The sequence below is a fragment of the Nelusetta ayraudi genome, unplaced genomic scaffold, assembly GCF_046127955.1.
Source record: "Nelusetta ayraudi isolate G7.1 ecotype Tasmania unplaced genomic scaffold, CSIRO-AGI_Nayr_v1 ptg000094l, whole genome shotgun sequence".
Taxonomy (NCBI): Eukaryota; Metazoa; Chordata; class Actinopteri; order Tetraodontiformes; family Monacanthidae; genus Nelusetta; species Nelusetta ayraudi.
Genome location: NW_027466144.1, coordinates 2,689,132 through 2,713,725, shown reverse-complemented (window position 1 = coordinate 2,713,725; position 24,594 = coordinate 2,689,132). Strand labels below are relative to the sequence as shown.

The window sequence follows — 24,594 nt, the reverse complement described above, 5'->3', positions numbered from 1 at the left end:
GCGTGATTATTATAACAGCTGGAGTCCCGGTATCTCCGTGCACGGCCGCGCTGCCTGCGCCTCGTTCTCGGGTTTAATTTCATTAAGGCGCCTGCATGAATATTTCTATTAAAGCGGCGGTGAAATATGGCGCCATTTAGTATTGGCCTTCACCGATCAGCCAGATTTATCGCCCCTTTTCATCACGTCGAGAGGAGGGGAGGGGTATGAAAAAATTAATAAGCCACCAAAGATGGAACCGGACCTTAAAACCCGGTCTTTCTTGAAAGCTGTTAATTTGCTCTGTAATTACTTTCACAATTAACCGAAATACAAATCAAAATGACAAATCGTCAGAGTTTATATATTAATTACCTTCGGTAAACGTGTTCGTTATGAAAAGGCGATTTGAGGAGACCTGCGCTGTCTCCCCGCATGAGCGCCGTAAATAGGCCCTGCACGTTTGGCTCATCATGTCTGAAACTGATTTTTTTTTTTTTTTTTTTTTTTTAATTTCTGATATTGTTTTAAGTGCGCCAGCTGCCCGCTTATTGTTGAACAAGACGCTCCTTTCCATGCAAATTGTCTTGCAATTCACTCTAATTTAGCACACCTCTCCGATAGAAACACATGTGAAAGGTTTGTCGTTATGAACAGACCGATATCTGAGATATTGTCAGTGTCTCATATCATGAGGAGACTGTGTGAAACCCACACAGTACAAGCCAACTCGGAGCTTATCGAATCTGTTTTGTTTAGTTCCTGCAGCTTTTATAGGGCATGTTTTATTCGTTCTGCATCGATGTAATCAATCAGAACGTTGTAAATAAATAAATAAATATATTCATAACAGCAACGACATGCAAATTATTGCCTTACAAAATTTAGTCTATTCAATTTAAAACATACTTTAAATTATGGTGATTGATTTATATTGTAATTTCAATGAAAAGAAGTCAAATGCGTGTCTAAAAACAACATTGTGCAATGACAACTGAACGAGTATAGAATATGTATTTTGCTAATTACTAAAGTAAAATCAATTTTATTAATCTTCCGTGGAAATACTTCATTTTGCAAACACAATGATTTTTAAAGTCTAAATGTCTTACGAAACCAAATCAGAAGCAAGATTTTATAAATGAATTGAAAACGCTGAGCTTCAGAAGTTCACTGGCAAGCTATTCATCGTTAAAAAAAAAAAGTTTTGGATTTTGACAAATATATAAAGAAAGGAATTTAATATTATTTACTGAATAGCTAAATATACTTCCAGAATTACTGAAGACCAACAGTATTTTTTTAAATTAAAAATTACAAAGTACACAAAGAAGATTTGTCACAATTTAATCGCAAAGCACGAGAGACACTTTGTTCGGTCTATTTATTGTTTTTTGTATTAATAATTACATTAAAAACTGTGAACATGTGATTAATGAAATGTGTGGAAACTGTTAGCTACTCTCTTGCATTTAGGAAGCTAAGTGACATAGTCCGGCTGGGGAAGAAGACACATTGGGGAAAACAGGAAATTCAAAAGGAAAAAAAAAAAGGAAAAAAGAAAAAAAAGTTAATTTTTCATGTGGGAGTGGACAAGACGAGAAATAACAAAGGGGAAAGGCGGAAAACGAGGCGGACGACGGAGAAGACCAGCAGTGGCAGTAATGCAGCATTGCAGATACTGGCTGCCCCTAATTTCACGGACGAAGAAGACCAGAAGCTTCTCGTCGATGGGCGGGGCTTAGTGCCTCCAATGGGACTGACACCATTCTCATCCAATCAGCGCGCTGCTTTTGCAGGAACCGGATACGGCTCGGTCTGCTGTCGCCTGTGTTGTGGTGATTTCTTTACAGAAGGAAAAGAAGACTTTGCATTTGGATTGCTGACTTACAGAGGTGTTGTGTCACTTATAACCCTCCGTACTTCAGTCCAAGGTAACGTGAAAAACCCGCAATTCTCAGGTGGCTGTCCCGCAATATTTGAGCGATGTCATAAGGACACATCCATAGCAGGACGTCTTGAAGTCAGCCAGCCGGATTGGTTAGCCGCCTTGCTATGTAGCTTCTGTGCTATCGTCAACAACACCGTGTTGTTTACAATTGCATTAAAGCATGACGCGACGTGCCCGCAATAAAGGTTTTGTGCTTTTGTTTTCTCCGTGGCTGTTTGGAATCACACAGAGTGAAGGACAGCGCGCAACACCTCATAGTTGCTGAGTCATAAGCGCTAGCTCAAAGAACCTTGCAGCTAACCATTGTTGATTGTTCCTTTCCTAAAGCGAAAGTGGCAATTTCAAAAAAAAGGTTTCGGATTCATTTGCGTTTCATCGTTCTCACTGTTTAATCTGACCGAGACAATTAGCGTACGGCAGCTTCACACCTCAGACAGCCCCACGTTGATTCCGACATGTGACTGCATTTTCCCTTTATTTTTCCCCCCCCCGGTTTCAGCTGTCAGTTGCCACCCTCGAGTCAGCCAAAGCTAACGATGTTTAGCTTTGAGGGAGATTTCAGAACAAGACCCAGGGTATCACTCGGAGGAGCAAGTAAAAAGGTGAGTGCCATGTGACAGGAGGGAAATGAGTCACCGAATAACCAGTAACAACACAGCCACTGTCTAAAGCAATCACAAGTCTCTTCCTGCTGTTCATTTTACAAAATAAACTTCAAACCAACCCTATGCTCTCAGGAGGAGAAGGCATCTCTGCTTCACCGCACTCAAGAGGAAAGACGAAAAAGAGAGGTAAATTAGTTTGCACTATGAAGCAGATACATAGTCACATACATTCTATCTGAATTAAAAGTCCTTGCGTCTTCTTTTTTCGACTGTTTGATATTTGATGCCATGGTTTTATTCTGCTTCATTAGGATGACAGAAAACGGCTGAAAAATGCGATTATTATTCAATCCTACATACGTGGCTATCAGGATTTGAAACAGCAGGTACGTCTGTGAGAACTTTGTACCTCACTTGTCATGCTTTGCCTTCCTTACCTTTCAAAATTGTCATTTTACGAAGCATGAAAATGAACCATCAGCTTATTGTGTTCACTTATAGCTCACACCTCTGAACTTGTCATATTTTTAGTATGCCACCCAGAGAGCCAGTTTCGACGAGTGTGTCAGCCTTGTGGTGGCAGGGGGAACCCAGAATGTCTTGGATGGACCTCGTCTTTGTCTTTTGTCAAGACAACTCATATTTTTCTACAGACAGAATGTTGATGTACATAGATTGGTGAGAATGCAATACCTTTTTCAAACACACTTCACCCACTGTTCTATAGGGACGCTTTCAGAATTCTGTTTTGTATTTCTTTGTCTTCTCATAGATATGGCTGTGCCAGAACCTGGTGAAACTCAACAGTCAGTTTGTGAAGCTGTTGGTCGGCCCTCAGAGACAAACTTGTATTTTTCAGATTAAGAGGATCTTGGGCTTTTGCTGCAGGTACAAAGCTAAGAAAAAAAAAAACTTAAAATAGGAATTTGTGATTTTAGCCTAATTGAAGACATGACAAGTTGCTAATTAAACAGGTATTTTTTCTTATTTTCCCCTCAGATTCCTACAAAGCTGCGCTGATGACAGTTTAAACATGGCAGTTCCAATGCGGATGCTGGAAATCTTTTCATCAGAGAAAACATATCTTCCTGCTATTCCAGATGCGAATTACGTAGCTTCATTACTCGAGCAAATTTTGCACTACATGGTACAGAAAGGTGAGTCCATAGGTGAAGTCATTGAATTCGATTCAGTTAAACTGCAAATAATGACACAAGGCAGGAAACACATCAGTCTGAGGAAGTTCTCATCTTTCTCTTGAAGTTAAATGAGTGGGTTGTTCTCAAAAAAATCTTTTCTAAATGCTTCTGTTTCTCTCTTTCTCCTTTTCAGGATACTACAAATCGCTGTACATTCTTGTAAATCACAGGCTTCCTTCTAGTCTTGAGTATAGCGACGCTCCCTCTGTCCCTCTAGCAAGCACACTGTTGGAGCACATCCTGAGACCTCTGCACTTTACCTACTCCTCCTGCACAACAGGCGCAAGGTTTGGCTCTGAAATCTATTGCTTTACGAATACACTGACAATTTAAAATGGAAAAAAGGTTGAGAAGATTTTTGTGAGGCATTTTTTTGTATGTGTTTTCTATTTATTGAAAGGATCTAAGGAAAAATGGATTCAAACGTAATTTCTTTCTAACTTTATATCCGTTCAATAGTTTTTTATTTTCAATAAACCACAAACTTGTGCTATCAGACTACCCTCACACTATTTATAAAAAGCATTGACTGACAGTGTAAGTGTTTTGTGCTGACCTCCATCATAACTGCAGTTTGAGTGCAGACAGGAGACCCGGTGAATTCTGCCATAATTATCAATTCCATCGATCACGCAAACTGCGGCACTTTTTCGTCTCCTTTAGTTGGTGTGCGAGCAGTAATTGCTTCAGAGACTAATTTACAACGGGCTATAAAAGGCCCAGAGACTTGCTGGCTTGCCAGAGTGCAGAATATCAGGCTGTTTGCCCTCTGCTTCAGACATTCTTAATAACAAACGACCAAGCACCTCTTTTCTTCTTTGAAGAAAAGCAAGGCGGGAGTGGGAGAAACTTGTGTACACACGGACCCCAACAGCTAATTATCGTACTCGGCCCACCAGATGTGTGTGACTCGGCCACACAAAGCCGCTCTGTTTGGAGACACAATATTAGAGCACTGGCGTGGCGGAAAAAGACGGGTTGTGTCACGGCTGAAATGCAACAGGACGCTGTTTCCGTTTCTATGCAAAATACACAAAGAGCCTCGCAGGTCTTTTTGTGAATTCAAGGTCTTTTTTCTTAATGCCATTAGATAAATTGTATAAACTTGTCCCATTTGTTTGTCTCTCTCTCTCCGCCTGCAGGCAGTTTGTATTTGCAGCCTTCACCGAGGAGTTCCTCTCTGCACCGTTCACCGAGCAGATCTTTCACTTCTTTATCCCGGCGTTGTCCGACGTCCGGCGCTCCTTCCCGTTTGAGGCCTTCCTGAGCTCCCAGCAAGGCAGCGGCAGCGGCAGATCGTCCTCGGCGTCGCAGAGCAAGGCACCCTGGGTCTTCTACTTTGTTCTCTCCGCAGGGGAGAACCGGTTAGGTGGGTCCCACACTTTAGGGCCTTCTAATGTATCGCTTATACCCCTGTGAGCGAGAGAGTGTGTGTTTATGAACATTAACTCTCGGACTGATTTATAGACAGGAAGTTATGATTATGTGAAAAGTAATGGTGATGGCCGTGTGTTGGCAGGCTCACTGTCGGAGGAGGGTCTCCTGCTCTACCTTCGGGTTCTGCAGACTCTGCTGCCTCTGCTGCCCGTGTCGGAGAACAGCAGCAGGCCTGAAATCGGCAGCGACTCGGAGGACGACGACACAAGCATGCATCCGCATTCAACACAGGTTTACAAAATAAAATAAATAAAATCCATGGAAATGCAGATCTACATAAACAAAAAATATGAATGGCATATTAAGTAATCATATGGATTTGGATCACGAAGCGTCTTATCTCAATACCGTCACCTGAGTATTTCAAAATAGTAATGAGTGTATGAGTTAAATAGCATAAGAAATATGAATGAGTTAAATCTGTGTAATTCTTGTTATTGTAATTCAGTAAAGAAAGATGGAGAATTTCAAATAACTCGGACTAACATAAATAGCCATGACCATTAATGTTAGTAAAGAGATCATATAAATAACTATTTATATTTATATTTATAAACAAAATAATTTATATATTCATATATGAAATGCATGTAAAAAGTGTTTGTATTTATTTTCATTGTCTTAACTTGAATGGTTTCCAACCTGTTTTTTATTCTTCTCTCCCAGAATGACAGCAGGATCTCCGTGCAGCTGATCACCGAGGAGTGCGTCCACAAACTGGACACCAAGCACCAGACCAACGCCTTGCTCAACCTGGTGTGGAGGGACTCGGCCAGCGAGGAGGTCTTCACCATGATGGCCTCTATCTGTCACACGCTCATGGTCCAGCACCGCCTAATGGTGCCAAAAGTCAGGTACTGAGACGCAAAATGGGTTTTGGAAGAAAATGATGACGGATTATTTCTCGTAAATAGCAGCGTTCGTAAATTTGAGCACATCAAGATCTCGGTGAAAACGACGCTTCTTAATCTCGAGCTGTAAATTTTTAATTTATTTTTCATTTTTACACCGTGTCGTAACTGTTGATCGGATCCTGTCAGGACGAGCTCGGCGTTCAGTGGGGCTTGTTTACATGCCCATCTGATTAAGAGAAGAGTCCCGTCTTCACGTGTTTCCGCGTTGTAAGCAGTAATGTAAATGATGGCGTAGCGCTGTGGGGCGGTTATCAGTCGGCCCGGCGTGCGCTGGCATTTACAACCGGCAGAGGAAGCAGGGATGTCAGGGAAGCTGTCAGTCGTGGACGGGGGCAATTACCTCTTCTCAGGTTGATTGCATCGGAGGGCAGGATGTCAGAAGTGCTGCGGAGGAGGGTGGGCGGCTTTGATTAGGGCCATTGACTGTCAGGAGTCGGTGGTGGATGGTCAACTTAACTGAGTTGAAATAAGTTCACAACATTTATCTGACTGACATCTATAAAAATGAAGAAGAATCAATCTGTTGAATGAACCTGGACGCATAAGCCTGCGTTCAGGTTCTAGGTTTTAGGTTTTAGCTTAGTTTAGCTCACATGGAATTTCTCTGCATGTTCCCTTATAATTTTTTTCTATAAAAAAGGGAATATGCTTCTTCCGTCCCTTGGCTTTTACCATAAATCCTGCCCTTCGTCTTCCATCATTATTGGATATCTGTACAAAATAATTAGCTCGCTGAGAAAGATTAATCACTGCGGGGGAGGACGGGATAGCTTTACAAGAGGCTAAGGGGAGCAAATTGCATCCCAGACTTGATTTACTGCACGTACAGTAAAAAAAAAAGAAAAAGAAAAGTAGGGAGACTGTCCAGCCGTCGGCACACTGCCCTTAAAAAAAAAATCATAATCAAATATGTTGAATGTCTCATGAAGTTATGTCTTTTTAGTGAAAAGATTAAAAGCTGTGCGATTATTTCAGACACAGTAGATTTCTGACGGCTTTTCTAATTACACCGACTTCAGGTTTGCTCCAGTTTTGGACGGTGTAATTTCACTTTAATGGGTCAATGTTGGATATTTGGTGTCATTTTACACTGATAGTCTGGTTTCTGTCTGTCACGCTCTGCTGATGAGATAGAGCCCAGTTAAACTCATAATATTTATTTTGTTATTTTTTTCCTTGGGTTAATGTCATCGACTGCATGAATGACCAGGTTGGCAAAACGTTTATTTTTCATTGAGAGATTTTTTCCGATAAAGTCGGCCACACAAGTGCTGCCGTTTATTTTTTTTTCTCTGCCAAGCATGGATTTTTTTTTTTTATCATCATAAGATGAAATGATCTTGACCTTATTCATCAAGCTGCTTGACGCACGCACGCACGCACGCGCACACACACACACACACGTGTGCAACACACACACACTCAAACCCCCTTTGGATACCTTGACTTTGTTTATTAGCGGTTCATTTCGTGATTGAAATGGGGGTTTGGGGTTCTCTCGGGCCGTAAATCAGCATGTCAGCTGGCATTTAGTGCTTTGTTTCCCATTTCAATCAAACACTTGCATCACTTGTTATGAGCCCACAGCGCGACTCCTCGCTCCGGCCTTGTACCACTGACAGATGGCGTGCGCTCGGCTCGCATTGGTTTTGTCAAGCTGTGGGGGTGATGGGGTGTGGGGAGGGTAGTGGGGGTCATGTGACCCGTCCTCCAATCCTTATTTCTATTGTTTTTTATGGTTTGAATGATAAACTTTATTCCAGAAAAAAAGTACAAAAAACACAGACATACATAACAACACAACAAGTAAGTTTAAAACACATACAGACGTCTATTCCAATGCTTCCAGAGGGATGATAAATATTGCACCGTTAGAGCCATAATGAACTCCATTCTTTGACCGGTTAAGTCGACATATAAAACTGTCCATAAACTTTCTAAGAACAGCATGGTCTTGGATACCTGAGTAGAATCCTAAACCCATCATTAAATGACACCTGGAGTTTTTTCGTTTTTGCACTATACACTATACCAGCACCACTGGTGTGCTGTGTGCAATGAAGTTCAGTAGGACCTAAACAAAGCAATCTTGACATCATCAGTACACTTATTCAATTTTCGTGCAAGCATGTTGGCTTGTGCGTCGGGTTTGCAGCACTGACGCAATGGTTTGAGAAAAGAGTGAAATTGACACTATCAATTTCCTACCCCCCCCTCCACACACACACACACACTGACCTTTGCTCCTCGGGAGAGAGCACACACACACACGATGCTGCCCCATTAAAGCCAAGCATCCCTATAAGTGTCAACACCGTCACTCTTAAACAGGGGCCTATTATATGCAGGGTAGGTAGGTGGGTGGGTCGGCTTTATTTTACCTCCCAGCTTACTTAGCACATTATTGTCACCTGTACTCGCCCCGTGTGTGAAAAGCCGTGCAATTCATCCGCGCACAAGCACACACACACACACACACACACACACACACACACACACACAGGGACCTCCTGGACAAAGAGCGGCTTCACACCTCGGTGCGGCGGCGAGGTATGCGGGCCCCTCCACGCCGCCATCATGTAATCCTGCCGTGAGTGTGGAAGCACGCCGCCGCTGCCGGGGTCACAGCAAGGACCCGCCTGCCCCTCCTCCGCCGCTCTCCATTGTCTCGCTACATACACCCCCCTCCCCCACCCCTTGGCCATTAAGTTAAATGGGGCTCCAGCAGGAAGCCAGAGGGCCTGTTTATGACCCAGGCCGGGCACCCTCGCCAGCAACTAGTTTACTAATGGAAGGTGCCTCGCCTAAATAAAGCTTAATGGCTCATTTAATCTTTTTTTCGGGCCCTCGCAGGGTATAAAAGGGGGAGAAAAGGCCAAGAGAATGCTGCGAGGGAAACTTCGGTTAACGGCCTCATTTATTTTTTTTGTACCCCACCCTCCTCCTGCTCCTCCTCTCGCTGCACCTCTTTGTTAACGGGGCGGAGTTAACAACATCGACACGGCAGACAGCTTGGCGGAAAAATAATTTTGCTGTTCCTCCACAGATTGGGTCATCTTGTTAAAAAATGTAACGAGCCTGCCTCCGTTCTCCTCTCCTCTCTTCCAGACTTCTGTACAGTTTGGCTTTCAACGCGCGTTTCCTGAGGCACCTCTGGTACCTGATCACCTCCATGACGACGAAGATGATCACCGGGTGAGCGCCGGGAAGCTGGGATGGTTCTAGGGCTGGACGATTTTGGACAAAAATAAAATCCAGATTTTCTTTTTTCTGAAAACTCGATTTTCAATTTTGATTTTTTTTTTGTTGATAAAACTACAAAAGACAATGGAATAAATTATTTAAAATATTTGATCTTTATTTTTTAAGAAAAATAGCAAGCAAATGGGAATGAAGTGCAACTGAAAGATGCTGTAAATCCTCCTTGGGTTCAGTAAAGTGACAACATTTCCGGTCTTCTTGACCAAACAAAGATGAACCCCTTGGGATTAATGAAGTGAGAACCTCACTTTCACCAAGCATCACTTGAAAATGAGCAGGTTCTTCATAAACAAAGAGGAAGTTCCCTTATTTGGGAATAAAGTGAAAACTTAAGAATGCTGACTCATCGCCCTCTCTCCTCCTCCGCTCAGCTCCATGGTGCCGCTGCTCCAGCTGATCTCTCGGGGGTCGCCCATGTCCTTCGAGGACTCCAACCGCATCATTCCCCTCTTCTATCTCTTCAGCTCGCTCTTCAGCCACTCGCTCATCTCCGTGCACGACAGCGAGTTCTTCGGCCGCCACGAGATTGAAGGTCTGCGACCGACGGCTCCTTTTTGTTTTTTTGGAAAAAAAAATTCCCGTCTGTACCCCTCCCCTTCCCCTTCCCCCTCCCCCTCCCCCGCCAAGGCCTTGCCATTGTGAAAATCGATAACCTCAGAACGGGAGTGAATCAATTCCGCCTCCCCGACAGCTCAGACAGCGCAGTCCTCCATGATGCCCTTCACGCTGCCGGAGCTGGTGACGCTGTCGCGCTGTCTGCGGGACGCCTGCCTGGGGATCATTAAACTGGCCTACCCGGAGACCAAGACGGAGCACCGCGAGGAGTACATGGCGGCGTTCCGCAGCGTCGGCGTCAAGACGTACTCTGAGGTGCAGCAGCACATCCAGGCCGAGCAGAAGCGCTGGGTGCAGCTCTTCAAGGTAGAGCATGGAACACAATATCGTGTGTGTCCAAACACACACACACACACACACACGCATACAAAACCAGCTCACATTTTCACCTCAGTTCTATTACTACTGACACTGAACCCAAAATTGTTCCCAGTGGGGCTGACAGCACCTTGCATGGCAGCAGCCACCCATTGGTGTGTGAGTGTGTGAGTGCATATCAAGTCAAGTCAAAGTTTATTTATAGAACATAATAATACACTAATACACACAAATACAAAAGTAAATAACAATAAATACAACAATCGAACAACAACGTAGTAAAGCAAGGAATAGCAAAAGCTCAATTAAAGAACACAATTAGAAAAAGGACAAAACAAACAAATCAAAAGGGTGAATGAGAGACCATTGCAAAGCGCTTTGGGCTACCGTCAAGGTGCTGGAAAGCTCTATATTATGAGTGTAGTCCATTTACCGTTTTTACCATTTAATATAGCTTCCATATACCATTCAACAGTGCCCACAATGACGCTAGTTAGTCTTTAGTTTGTTTCTTGTCATGGCTGGTGAAGGTAGGAGAAGAAGAAGCCTTTATTAATCCCACATTGGGGAAATTTGCATGTTGCAGCAACAATACAGTAGAAAAGAATGGAGAATATATTGAAGTTAACTACAGCGAGATAAAAAATAAGTGGTTGAGATGATTATTGTGCATCATCGCTGCACGGTGAAGCGAAGCCCCCTGCTGCCACGTCAAGTCTTTATGCATGAGCGCGTAAAAGACAAGGTGAAGCGCTGCCCTGGAAGGTCATCCAGTGGTTATTTACCCAGAGGAAATGAGACGGAAACGCCGCTCGCGCACCTTCTCGCGTTGCCCCCCCGTCCCCCTCCTCCTCCTCCTCCTCCTGCTGTAATCGGGCGACTTTGCCCTCCGCTCGTCAAGTCTTCGGATCGAGGAGGAATCGGCGGAGTTCCTCGCGAAAGGCGGCAAATCGGCGAAGTGCACGTTGGGAATTTTCATAAAGGATCTGCTCAAAGGCCTCTTGTCAGCTAAAACGACCCATTAAAGAAGTGGAGAGCAGGGGAAACGCATTTTCCAAATTGAACGGTGGGATTTACAGTCGGTTTAACGCCGCTGACCCCTAACACGCTAATGTTTGGTTCGTGTCATCCGCCGTCCCTTCCCATCTTTTATCACCTCCATTGTCAAGCTATCTATTTAATTGAAAGAAGTTAATTGAATGAAAATGATCAACTAAGCTTGTATTAATATTGCTAATGGAACTTTCCTCTTGGCCATGTTTGGAAAACGGTGTCACGCCGGAGTTTGGGAAAGGCCCATTAAGGCTTGCACTTAACCCGATGGGCTAATTAAGGAATGCTTATTCATTCCCAGAGTCAGGGGGTGGGCCTGCTTCAAACCCATCGCCACGCGCCTTTTACAGCGTTTTGCACTTGCCGTTATTGCGGAACGCCGCTTGCCTTGCAGCGATTGGCCGGGATCGATTGAAATGGCTTCTCTTTGGAAAAGAGCATTTAGCATGAAATAATGTAGCCCGGGTATTATATGGAAATGGACCGCCTCGGCTATTGGCAGGCTTAACTGCTTCTTTAAGCAATGACATGCGCGAGGTTATACTGCATAATATCCTCGTAGCAACAGTGGCACATGAATACGACCAGCAGTGTAGAGTTGCAGCACCAGAGATTGGTCTTGGTCCCCAGACCACTTTTTAAGGGTCTTGGTGTCGTCTCAGACTCAGCAGCAGTTTCACTCAGTCTTGACTACAACACTACAGCAGTGTAAGTGCTCAATAGGTGTGTCTGTCTGTGTTGCCCACAATCCAGGTCATCACTAACTTGGTGAAGATGGTGAAAGCCCGCGACATCCGACGGCCCTTCTGCCCGGCAGGCCACTGGCTCTCCGAGGAGGTCAACATACGAGCTGATAAGGTACTTGGCTGTGTGGATTAGAGGCGATCAGCCAACAACAGTACGCTTAGGCTTCCAGGTTTTTCACCAACGTCTGCCAACATGGAGGAGGGAAGACGTATATACAGTATACTACCAGTCAAAAGTTTGGACACACATACAATCTTTTTTTTTTTTTTTTTTAACGTTTACTGCTTTCTACACTGCAGATGGATACTGAAGACATGAAATATATGGGCAAGATATATTTGATTATGCAGCAAAAAAAAACACATTAAAAACACATAAAATAATAATTAAATAATAAATATGCTTTTATGAAAGGTGGCTATGTTGAAGAATGTCAATATTTAGTTATTTTACACTTTTATTGTTTCCTCCATAATTCCATCTGTGTTCATACGTAGTTTCGATGCCTTCAGTGAGAAACTGCAATGTCAATATAGTCATGAGAATGAAAGAAAAGACATTAAATTCATGGGGCGAGTCCAAACTTTTGACTGCTGGTGTGTATAAATGAAAACTAATTTGCGGCCAGCCTCCTCATCTTTAAGCGCCGCCTCCTCCTCTGCAGGTCACCCAGCTGTACGTCCCCTCCGCCAGGCACGTGTGGCGAACGCGGCGGATGGGCCGCATCGGGCCGCTGCAGTCCACCCTCGACGGTAATCTGTTAATTGTTTCTCGCGCGTGTCCAAGGCGGTGACAGCGGCGCCGGGCTGCACTCTTGGCAATGAGCGAAAATGTGGAATAGAATACAGTAATGCTTGTGTCAGCGTGAAACATCACCCAGGAAATCACCCTAATTGCCGCCCAAAGTCACCTTCCCCGCGTTGGCCTTTAATTTCCTCTGACGCTCTGCGTTGGGATTCTTTCCCACACCGAGAGTGTGGACTCATAGAAAACCACTCTGTGTGTGAACTGAAATTTAAAGTGTGGAGTAGCAGAGATTTACTCCTTCTCAACGAGCCGTGAGAGAATATCACCTTCCAGTGTGGGCAGTTCCTCCAGGACACTGCTGAAGAACTGTGAAAAATTTCAAGTCAATAATGTCTGGCCGATATGCCGCCGCGTTTTCCCTTCATTGACTTAATTAGACGGCGAGAGGAGAAGGCATTGACGCAAGCGGGGCTTTATGTGGCGTCTCGGCCGACCCAGGCTTCTGTCGAGTGCGGCGTGAAACCCAGCTGATAACTATGTGTGTATGATCTACCTAATCCCACTCAGCCTCGACGGGATAAATTCAATTAGCGTGAAAGTGCCTGATGAGCTCGGCCACATCTGGTCCCCGTGTTTGTCTGGCCTTTTCTCATTTCCTTAAATGGACGGGCGCGGGGGCCTGATGAACGAGCAACGTATTGACCACTCGGAGGCCATATTTCTCCCCAAAGATGGAAACCTGATGGGGAAAATGCAGATCAGATTGACTAATTGAGCGGAATAATTGAGCCGCGGCGGGCCGGGGAAGCGAGGCGAGGCGAGGGGGGCGAAGAGCAGTTTAGCTATTGTGGCAATTTCCTTGAACAGTCCGAAGCTGCCGTTTAATGCAAAGCAAACATCGGCTTAATGGACGGAGCTGGGCGGGCAGGACGGGCACATTGCGGCGAGGCTAATTAAAAGCGTGTAATTAAAAGTGTGTAAGATGGAAATGCCTCGCTTGTCAACTGGTGGACCGCTCGCTCACAGAGTGCACCGCCGAGGGATGAAACATTGAGCTCAGCAAATGGAAAAAAATGTTGTTTGTGGAGGGAGAGAGAGAGAGAGAGAGAGAGAGAATCTTTTTTCCTTTCCTTGCTTTTACTGAAGTTACACATCTCTCAACGCACTGTTTATCAACTACCTGTAACATTATCTGAGTTTATATTGAAAATAGGAGCTGATTTCTATGTTATTATTGAATTATTACTTTTGCTCAAAGGTGTCAAACTCTGGCCTGCCGACCAAATTTGGCCCACAGTGTAATTACATTTACCCTGCGAAGCCAAATACCAAATGATGACGAGAGCTAATACTACAAATCCCAGAATGCTCTGCTGGGATTTTGGCCTGTCAATCAGGACAGAAACCATAAACACCCTGTTTGGGCGCATAGGAAAGCTTTCACTGTTTTACATTCTGGCCCCACTGTGTGTTTGACTTTGACTCCCCTGGCCTACTGGAACCATGGGGTCTTGTGTGGTAAATGTTGTGGTTCTCCGCAGTGGGGATGGAGCCTCCGCAGCTGTCTGTGTCCGAGGAGAGACATCTGGCCATCCTCACCGAGCTCCCGTTTGTGGTCCAGTTCGAGGAGCGTGTCAAGGTACCAATCATTATAAAAAGATCAAAGAAATTGCTGCAAAGAAGGAAGGAAGGAGTTCATATTTAAAATAAACACAAACGCCTGCTCCCGGTGCTTTTATCGGATTTGGAAGATTTACGTGACTTATTTGGATGATGAAGACCGAAAGCTATATTTAATAAATAGATACGCGGCGTGTCTGCGCAAAGGGTGATTTATGCTGAAAAATGAAACGTTTTACAACTGCGAGGATTTGCCGCTGACCCTGCCACCTGCTCTCACACCTGCGCCGTAGATCTTCCAGAGGTTAATCTATGCTGACAAGCGGGACGTGCAGGGGGACGGGCCTTTCCCCGACGGCATCAACGTCACCATCAGGCGGAACTACATCTACGAGGACGCCTACGACAAACTCTCCCCTGAAAATGGTACGTCTGAAGGAGGCGGTCGGCCAGCTCGCTGCGCGCACGCTGGGGTAGTGGAGAAGAAAGCGTTCACGCCGAAACTCTGATCACACTTTTTAAAATAGTGAATTTCAGAATTTCGGGTTCTGTGTTGCAGCATCGAAGGCGCGGAGGCTTTAAGGGAGAGGGTTGAAATTTGGCGAGGCGTAATTGAGTCGCCGATTATTCTAATGGATCGCATAAAAGCAGAGTCAATTATTTTAAGTCACCCCCTTTTGTGTTTGAATTTAAAAGGGCACTTGGGTGGAGCCACTCTGATTAAAAGGAGTAGTGAGCGACCTGGACTGAAGACATGATCTATATCATTTATGTGTCTATAACTTACAGCTGCCCGCGATTTATCACTCCCACATTAATTATTCTGAAAGATGACCCCCCACCCCCCTTTTTTTTTTCTTTATTTAAAAAAATCAAATCTGAATATGTTGCAGGTCACGGCATTGCCCACCAGCAGAATGTGTTTACCAAGCAAAACACGAAAACGGATGGATTTTGTTTTTTTTCTTGAAGGTTGTCAGCAGAGCACCAGAGAAACATTTGGAGCTTTTTGCAGGACTGGATGAAAAATGATGTTTTATTAATAAAATGCATTCTTCAAAAAATAAGTTCAATCATTCTTTAGCACCAAATTAAAAAGATTTTATGTTCAAATAAATTGTGAAACTTGAGGATAAGATCACAGCATCAAATTCATCAAATGCTCACATTCCTCTTAGCCGCCTACAAATGATGCAGACAACAAGAAAATAGTGTGAACCCACCTTCAGTTCAATACGTCTTTGTCGTCTCACGTCTGCCACGTGTCCCTGTGCTAGAACCGGACCTGAAGAAGCGCATCCGGGTCCACCTGCTGAACGCCCACGGACTGGACGAGGCGGGCATCGACGGCGGCGGCATCTTCCGCGAGTTCCTCAACGAATTGCTCAAGTCGGGCTTCAATCCTAACCAGGGCTTCTTCAAGACCACCAACGAGGGTCTGCTGTACCCCAATCCGGCCGCCGAGATGTTGGTGGGCGACTCCTTCACCCGCCATTACTACTTCCTGGGCAGGATCCTTGGAAAGGTCAGTGTGGCAAGTTGAAAATCCCTCCATCCGTCCATTTTCCATACTTGCTTGCGAGCTCAGGGTCCCCGGGGGTCTGCTGCAGCCTCTCCCAGCTGTCATAGGGAGAAGGCAGGGTGACACCCTGGACAAGTCGCCAGTTTCCAATTCACCTCACATGCATGTTTTTGGACTGTGGGAAGAAGAACCTGCAGAATCTGGAGAACTTTGTCGCCTCTCATGGCAAAGTTACGAAAGCTCCCAAAACGTGGAGGGTTTTAATCCAATAAAGTGTCAATTCGACGGCTAATTAAGCCAGTATGAAGGTCACGTCTGCCCTTGATGCAAATTTATGGGTTGTTTTCCTGTTTGTTCTGGAGGCCGACACCGCCGAGAGGAACTACCATCATTACTTTCCGCTACAGACTTTGGGGTTGGGGTTGTAACTCGAACCTGGCACTCTTGTACGCTCCAGTTAAGTTAATTAGCCCCTGTGCATTATAATGTTGACAGCGTTGTTTTCCCGTCCCCTCTCCCTTCCTCTGATTGCACTATTTATTAGAGCCTAATGTCCCTAAATCATCCCTAATGTACGCGCCGCTGATTGTTTATCGGGATGCCTTCCTGGGCAGCGGTGAGGCTCGCTCAACCCCGCCGAGGAATTACCTCATGACAAGTGGCCGCCTCTCAATTAGGGCTTCCATTAGCCGATGATTCCTACCTCTTGTTTGTGTAGCGATCGCGTTTGGCCCGGGCCCCTAAATCAGCGGCGCTCGCGCGGACAGGGCATAAATAAGCGCTCAAAGCATGTGGTAATAGCGTTTTGATCTGTTTTACAGTCGGACATCCGGGCCTCTGCTCTTCCTGCCGGGCCAGAGACGCTCCAGTCCACTTATCAGAGCGTCGTAACTCCTCCTCCTCCTCCTCCTCCTCCTCCTCCTCTTGCTGCTCTTGCTCTTCTTCTGCGTTCTCGTCCAGTGATCAATCAGCGGCCCGCTCGCCCTTCGTCCCCCTCCCCCCTGCATTAGGCTCTCAATAGCTAATGGTTCAGGCAATTAGGCGGGGGGAAATTAATTTGAATTTGACTTTCAATTAACCCTACCTTAAGTTCCTCTTTCTCCATAAAAATGGACGTTTGAGTGGCCATTTGAGAGGCGTATTGATATTTGTTTAGTGCCGCCATTGCCCGGATAAAAGGCGGCCGTTTATAGAGATTGAGATTGCATCACCGGCCGGCCGAGCAGCGCGGCCGTGCGCCGGCCGCGTGGCGGTGGCGGCGGCGGCGGCGGCGGCTCAGAGGACACGGGAGATTAATAATGTTAATTAATGTCCGAGGCGTGCCATTGTTGCGGAGGTGATGTATTACAGGCAAGAGTGGCTTGTCTGGGGTACTCTCTGAAATGGGATTGGACATCGGAATAGGGGGCCAGTCGTCATCCCTCTTCCTCCCGCGTCCACCCCGACGACAAGCGGCAAGATTTAAGCTCCAAATGGCGAAAACAAGGCCGGGGGGAGCGGGGGGGGGGGGGGGGGGATTATTTTACTCTGCCTCGACCGCCACCCAGACTTTCAGACGGCAAAAAGTTGATTCAACCCCGATCCGGGTGTTTTTCCGCTGACACGGGTTTTGCTCAAAGGCACGTTTGTCATTATGCAACCACCACCCCCCCACCCCCCCTTTGTGCCTCATTCCTCTCCCATTAGTGCAAAACCTCCAACCTCATCAGCGGTGGCCTCGGCTGCTGGAGCAGCAGCTTCACTCGGCCTCCTGCTCCTCCACTTCCTGCCTCCCGCAAGGCAAAGGCTGATCCAACCTGCTGCCCCCCCCCACCCCCCACCCCCTGCCGACGGCTCCTTTTACAAGTGTGCGAGGTTGGCGCCCCTGATTGATAGCGACGCGTTTGAAAGGCATTATAACTTTATTGATTCTTAATGTTGTAAATTAAGGAATGTATTTGGCAGGGAACAGAATGCACCTGCAATGTTGCGGGCATTTATTCCACCTGACGGTGCCGCGGTGCCGCTTTAATTGCTTTGCCACTGCACTCACTTATATTAAAAGGCCCGGGCCATAATAATTAATTCTATCCAGCCCAAGTCATTTTGGCACAATTTCTGGCAATAAACACCCATAAATAAAGCAAGTGGCAGTGAAAAAATAAGGCCACAGGTTTTTTTTTTTCCTCCCCCCCCCCTTCCCCTCTCCATATACTTATTGCTGCCTCTTCCCGGCATGAGTGTTATTGATAGGTTTCAAGGGGCCGCGTGGTGCATATGGTCTGAAAGGAGCAGCGGCCATGTGCGGAACACTAAGTGGATTATTTTGCATAAAAAATAGACAATGTTTGAAGTTGGGCAATTAACCTGTGTTTAGAAAATAGCCGTGATTTATGCACGAGTGTGTGTTTAAGATGCATGCATTATGGAAATTCTCTAGATTTATAATCCATTTAGCTGATGCGGTCAGGGTTTTTAGCGCTATCATTTATAAGGACCTGTATATTTTAATGCCTCCAACGGGCTCTTTTTCGGACTATTCCAGTACATTAGCTTTGGCTTTTATGAGTCACCTGCCTGGCTGCGGCTTCTTAATGACATTCCAGGTCAAGGTGAAGATTGGCATTTATAAAGTTTGAGGCGGGCGAAGCAGCCGGCGCTTGGGTTTTAGACGGACGGCGCTCTGTTTATCTCGATGTGACGAGACCTTGTCGCTTGATGTGATGGTAGGAGGTCAAATGAATCATGGGTGATGTATTCTCTTATCAGATCTTAATGCATTTAATAGTATTGTGCTTGTAGTTTAATGCGCCGCGTTCGCTCGTCGCGGCTCCCAGACAATAAACAATCACTCGCCCTTCATTTAACGGCGTGCATTTCTCTGCAGGCTCTCTATGAGAACATGCTGGTGGAGTTGCCCTTCGCCAGCTTCTTCCTGTCCAAACTCCTGGGCACCAGCGCCGACGTGGACATCCACCACCTGGCGTCGCTGGACCCGGAGATGTACCGCAACCTCCTCTTCCTCAAGAGCTACGAGGACGACGTGGAGGAGCTGGGCCTCAACTTCACCGTGGTCAACAACGACCTGGGCGAGGCTCAGGTGAGTTTGGCTGCGTTCAGACCGCAGGCGAATCCTGATTCCAATCAGATTCCTTCTCAAATCCGATTCTCCGCGCGGCCTTTGACGGGGTCGCAGATGGACGACTGAGTCACTCGCTTCTCCCTTTTTTTTTTTTTTTTCCATCTCAGCCTCTCGTTGGGCCGCCTTCCCCTCCCGTTCCCGCCCGCTCCGCCTCGGTGGCGTTAATAATTCATTCCCCCTCATGATTTGCCACTTTAGCGCAGCTCGGCGAGAGATAAAGCACGTTGGGAAAACGCCGGCCGCTTTGTTGACCGTTCCGCCCGCGCTTCCTCCAGAAACCCGTCTGGGAACACGCCTGACAGAAGCTCCCCGCCGCTCTTAAGCACGTCTCAGCACAAAGCTGGCGGGGCTGCCGCAGAGACCAGCCGCCGAATCCAGCGGCCGCTCTCAGACCTGCGCTTCCTCCCCACCACCCACCACCCAGCACCCTGCAAAGCCCCTGTTTGCTCAGGGCCTTAACACGTCTTATTAACTCTCCTCAAACAGCGCCTGAAATGGTCGAGTCACAAAGTAGCGCCCCCCCCCTCACCTCCCACCGCCGTCCCCTCCTCCACCGCCGCCACCGGTCACAAATAGAGCGTCGCAAACACGACAGGGAAAACAATTTGCGAAAGATTAGGCACACACGGGAGCAGTCTGCCCCGGATTTGCCCCCAGTCAGATAGCCAGAGCGAGCCAGATAAGAGCGCTAATTCTCTTACATTAGCACATAATCAGAATCCAACCGCGAGACGACTCGGGACGGGCCGAGCCGCTTCCTGCCGGCCCAACCGGCCGCATTGTGTGCCGTCGGCGGACAAACTGCAGGCGCTCAGCTGCCCCACCCCCACCCCCACCCCCGCCCTCCCTCCACTGCCCCTGTAGCGGCTGTGATGGCGTCACACATGGGCCTTTATGAACAGTGATGAACGCATCCTATCAAGTGGCAACTGCTTTATAGCTAATGAAAGGGAGAACTTTGGGCCAAATTGTATTGGAGCAGATGTTCGCCGTGACGCCTCTATATTTAGAAATGCTCTCGGCAGACGCGGCGGAGCTTTACTGAAGGAAACCTTGATCGGAGTGCTTTTGGAAAACCGGAACATTTTTTTTTTTTATGACCCTTCCTTTGATCAAATTGAACCGCTTCCAGCAGCTTCAGCTTTGTTTGTTGGTCGTCTGGCGCGCGACTCAGCGAGTCATTTGCATGATAATGGACGCAGGAACTTGAATCTGGCGCCGCCGCCGCTGAAATGAATTGGAAATTGTTTTTGACCCAGGTGGTGGAGCTGAAACTCGGAGGGAAAGACATCCCTGTGACCACGGCAAACCGCATCGCCTACATCCACCTGGTGGCCGACTACAGGCTCAACAAGCAGATCAGGCCCCACTGCCTGGCCTTCAGACAGGGCCTGGCCAACGTGGTCAACCTGGAGTGGCTGCGCATGTTCGACCAGCAGGAGATCCAGGTGCAGCATGTGCAGGAATATTCAGCGGCTGAATCAGTCTGCAGCAAACTGCACTAGGAAGTCACTGAAACCTTTTCTTTGGCGTCTTTCGGCAGGTGCTGATATCAGGGGCTCACGTTCCAATTTCTCTGGAGGACCTGAAAAAGTTCACAAACTACTCGGGTAGGATTGGATTTTCTTAACTTTTAACTTTTTTTAAAAACCTATTTTAAATGTGACTTTCTCACACACACACACACACAGACACACACGACAAGATGCGCCCAGACATAATGTGGTTCTCTCCTATAGGTGGGTACTCGGCCAACCACCCAGTCATCCAGATCTTCTGGGAGGTGGTCGAAAGCTTCACGGACGACGAGAAGCGCAAGCTGCTCAAGTTTGTCACCAGCTGCTCGCGGCCTCCGCTGCTGGGCTTCAAGGTGAGCGCGTTCAAACCCACTCACCACGTTTTGCTTCAGTCTGTTCTCGTCCCTCCAGATTCTTCTTCTTCTTCCTCTTCCGTAGCAGCAGGCTGGAAAGCAGTAGACGCTCCCTTTTTGATGGACATGTAATGAGAAATTCCTTGGCCGCCAGCCGCCAGTAGAACGACTGTTTAGAAATAAGCTGGTATTAATGAGGCGGCCAACAGGTTGAGATCTTATCTACACCTCAGCCATTGTTTCGTAGTTCATGACCTGCTGATGAGCTCCGTCTGCGGAGTCTGGCTGCACAAATATTGTCATTCCGAACTTGGAAGCGGGTTGAACTTTTGAACGTTTGCCGTCTGGGTGACATGGACATTCAAGGAAACGGCGTCCCGTCCTTTGTCCCTGCCGGCGGGTGGGGGGGAAATATTTCAAGAGTGCTGAATCATTATCGCTAAGTTCTATTTGAAATGATTTCCTAATTGGAAGCAATCTCACTCTCGCACTTAGTTGATTTGTGAGGCAGTCGGGCACTTTTAATGCGTTTCACTCCGTCTAAGCTGAGAAATATAATCATTTTTTGATTAGTTTTGCCTTTCTTTATGACGGCCATTAACTCGGAACCCTCACTGACGTCTGGCTGTAGTGGAAACGCACTCGGCCATCTCTAAAAAAAAAATTATATACATATATATATATATAATTTTTTAAAACTCACATTAAAATGGTTTGAAAGTTGTCACCCCTTCCTTTCATTTAATCAATTTAATTTTGGCCTGTGTATGTGTGTGTGTGTGTGTGTGTCCCAAATCCTCCCCTGTCCCTCCTCCAGGCCAGAGAGGCTGGTAATATGTGGCGGGTGCGGCCCCTGACCCGGCCCCCCGCCTGAGCCAGCAGGCCCCTTAATTAGCTGTCGTCGGAAACGGCCCAGGATTCATTAGAGAAGAAATAGCTCTGTCAGGAGGAGCCATTTAAAAAAGATGATGGAAAGCCGCTTTTTTTTTCCAAAATGATAGCCGCCGTAATGGCATGTCTCAATAAGCAACGATAGTTTAATACGGTAATTGTCAGAAAAATGGGGTCGTTACGGCGAAGCCCCCAAAGAGCCATTTGATGGGGCGAGTGCGGGCCCGCCGCCGAAGCGGCCGCGCTCGCTTTAAATAGCCGGATGAAACCGGGGCTGGGCGGGGGGGGGGGGCGGCGGAGGAGCCGTGATGGAAACGGCCGGTGTCACATCTTCTCGATGAGGTGGCCTCGCTGCAAGGAGGCGTGATTTCAAGAGAAAAAAAAAAAGTAGTAGAAGAAGAAAAAAACCCCGCCGGCAGATAGACAACATGAAAGGACCATTCCTCCAGTGTCCCATCACAGGGTCACACGGTGGGCCGCCGCACCACTCAGTCCCCATCAAGCACTAATCTGATTTCTTCAATTTATACTTCCACCGTATGAGCTGAACGCCTAATGTCTGTATTTTTCCATTTATCCCCTTTATGGAATGGGACGTTTATTGCCTAATCGGGATTGCTCTGGACATTGCAGCCTCGATTTTGAGTCGCAGCTCATTTTGTCCGTCTTTACTCGAGATTTCTCACCGTGTCTCTTTGACTCCAATTTCTCAGCCGCTCATTAACAGCTCGCTCCCTCCCCCTACGCAGGAGCTCTACCCGGTCTTCTGCATCCACAACGGGGGCACCGACCTGGAGCGCCTGCCCACCGCCAGCACCTGCATGAACCTGCTCAAGCTGCCCGAGTTCTGCGACCAGAACCTGATGAGGAACAAGCTGCTGTACGCCATCGAGTCGTCGGCCGGCTTCGAGCTGAGCTGAGGACACGGCGGCGTTGAGGAGCGGAGCGCGGCGGAGAGGAGATGCACTGAGCTGTTTCCATTTACTGTGTGAGCGTGTGCCAAGCTGCAGGAGTGAAGGCAAAGTGGGCTGATGGGACGAAGCAGCGGTCGGAGGGCGGCAAGCTATTATTATCATGATTTTTTTTTTTTTAACACGTTGCTTTTAGGTAATTTAAACATGTATCGATGTTACACTTCAGAAGTTGAATTGACATGCAAGTTTAAAAAAAGAGAATACCAACAAGTCTTTTTTTTTTTCGTCGACTGAACACAAACAGCCTTCTTTCTCACCAAAGATTAAGTGGCGTCATGTAAAAAGGCAATATAGCAGACTGACTGCAGGACTGAGGAGTCGCCTCCTGCCGTGCCAAGGCCTGCCAAGGGTGGTCCTGTTCCTGTACAGCCAGTATTATTTTGTGTAGCCAGTTGGTTTCTTTTTTTAAACTCGCACTCCTCGAAACTTTTTTTTTTTTCCCTTTCTCGCCCCGAATGATTATCGTTCCGACTATTAACTTCACCGATAAACCGGCTCTGCTGGACCAGATCAGGACGACAGTATATATGATGACAGATTTGTGTGAATATGTATATGTTTACTCTTGTATTCATTTTTTGTTTCAGTATTTGTACAGCTTTGCTTTTCTTTCCCATGAATGACGGAGGTCTGGTGTAAATCCTGGAGGGGGGGGGGGGGGACAATCGTGAAGTCTGTGTGTGATCATTTTAAGCCTCATCAGTGTGAAGCGGTTGTTGCTGCCCGAGATCAGTGTTGACTAACAGGGTGACGAACAGAGTGTGGAAATGAATAAACCCACTTTACCTTTTGCATTTTGCGTCCATACGTCTTCCTTCCCCTTGCTGGTAATTTACAGTAATAACCGGGACATAAAACAGTACTTTGTGGGGAAAATCTGCAGAGTTTTATGGCCTCTGACATATAATTAAGGAAACATCCAGTTAAGAAACACTGAGCAGAACTATTCTGGCCTTGAGATGCATTATCGGCCTAAGCACAAATTAAGATTGTGTGCGTTTGTCGTAAATCTACCTGCCCTCCCGATGCAGCACGGCCCGGCAGCAGATCCATCCCGTTTTGGACCGAGTCCATCTCTCCATCCTCCCCTCGCCGCCCTCTTCTCCTCTGCCATCCTCTCACAGCCCGGATCCGAGCACATCGGCCGGGCCACAGGACTCAAAGTGATAATTGGGTCTTAAAAACCGGACTTGTCATTGAAATGAGGGATTCATCTCAATTACTCCCAGATTTATTTAGGACTATTACCTTGTGATGGATTATAACTGACAAAGTTAATGCAGGATGCTGTGAATCATCTTCAACACGCAATATAACCGGGCTCGCCCGTCAGCCTCTCAAGGGCTAAGTGAAGCTTTTAGGCTTGTTTGTCGCGCTGCAGCGATGTGAAAGGTCACAAAAAGTGCTTGCCGAGGTGTTAATGGTGCAACGTCGCCTACTTTGCACCAAATTACTCTGAAACTGGCATCCAGCTTGCACGTGTGGGGAAAAGAGCGCTAAACTGGGGAGAAAGGCACAAGGTGTAGAAGTTTCAGACATATTAATTGGATCTGATTTAGATCACACAACAGTCCTCATCTTTTTTAATGACACACTTTTTTTTGTCGAGTGAGCAAGAAATGGGTGCAAAATAAAATGACTTCATCCCCGCTCGTCGCGCGCTTTTTAAAACAACGCCGACATCTGGTGGTGAAGAAAGGGTACTGCAAGGTGGACATTTGAACCCGAGACCTCACCGTCTGTCCTCAACATCTGCTGGGGAGTTCCAGC

The 24,594-nt window shown here is 46.7% G+C and overlaps 1 protein-coding gene across 1 annotated transcript; it reads left to right on the top strand.

Annotated features, from left to right (window-relative positions):
* Positions 1 to 1,755: 1,755 nt before the first annotated feature.
* On the top strand, positions 1,756 to 23,618 carry ube3c (ubiquitin protein ligase E3C). The gene is made up of 24 exons (XM_076047475.1): positions 1,756 to 1,913; positions 2,430 to 2,532; positions 2,668 to 2,721; positions 2,847 to 2,921; positions 3,067 to 3,213; positions 3,308 to 3,423; positions 3,535 to 3,692; positions 3,868 to 4,021; positions 4,877 to 5,103; positions 5,254 to 5,402; positions 5,838 to 6,025; positions 9,194 to 9,280; positions 9,718 to 9,902; positions 10,047 to 10,267; positions 12,086 to 12,190; positions 12,744 to 12,831; positions 14,368 to 14,465; positions 14,740 to 14,872; positions 15,724 to 15,971; positions 18,835 to 19,047; positions 20,349 to 20,537; positions 20,633 to 20,699; positions 20,829 to 20,959; positions 22,600 to 23,618. Exons 2-24 carry the CDS (start codon positions 2,467 to 2,469, stop codon positions 22,768 to 22,770), a joined length of 3,270 nt encoding a protein of 1,089 aa, XP_075903590.1. The 5' UTR covers positions 1,756 to 1,913; positions 2,430 to 2,466; the 3' UTR covers positions 22,771 to 23,618.
* The last annotated feature ends 976 nt before the right edge of the window (positions 23,619 to 24,594 follow it).

Excerpts from the sequence above, each read along its gene's own strand:
- ube3c (XM_076047475.1), top strand. The coding sequence starts at position 2,467 with ATGTTTAGCTTTGAGGGAGATTTCAGAACAAGACCCAGGGTATCACTC. Across the intron at positions 6,026-9,193 it reads CTAATGGTGCCAAAAGTCAG|ACTTCTGTACAGTTTGGCTT; the intron begins GTACTGAGACGC and ends CCTCTCTTCCAG. Across the intron at positions 19,048-20,348 it reads ACGACCTGGGCGAGGCTCAG|GTGGTGGAGCTGAAACTCGG; the intron begins GTGAGTTTGGCT and ends TTTTTGACCCAG.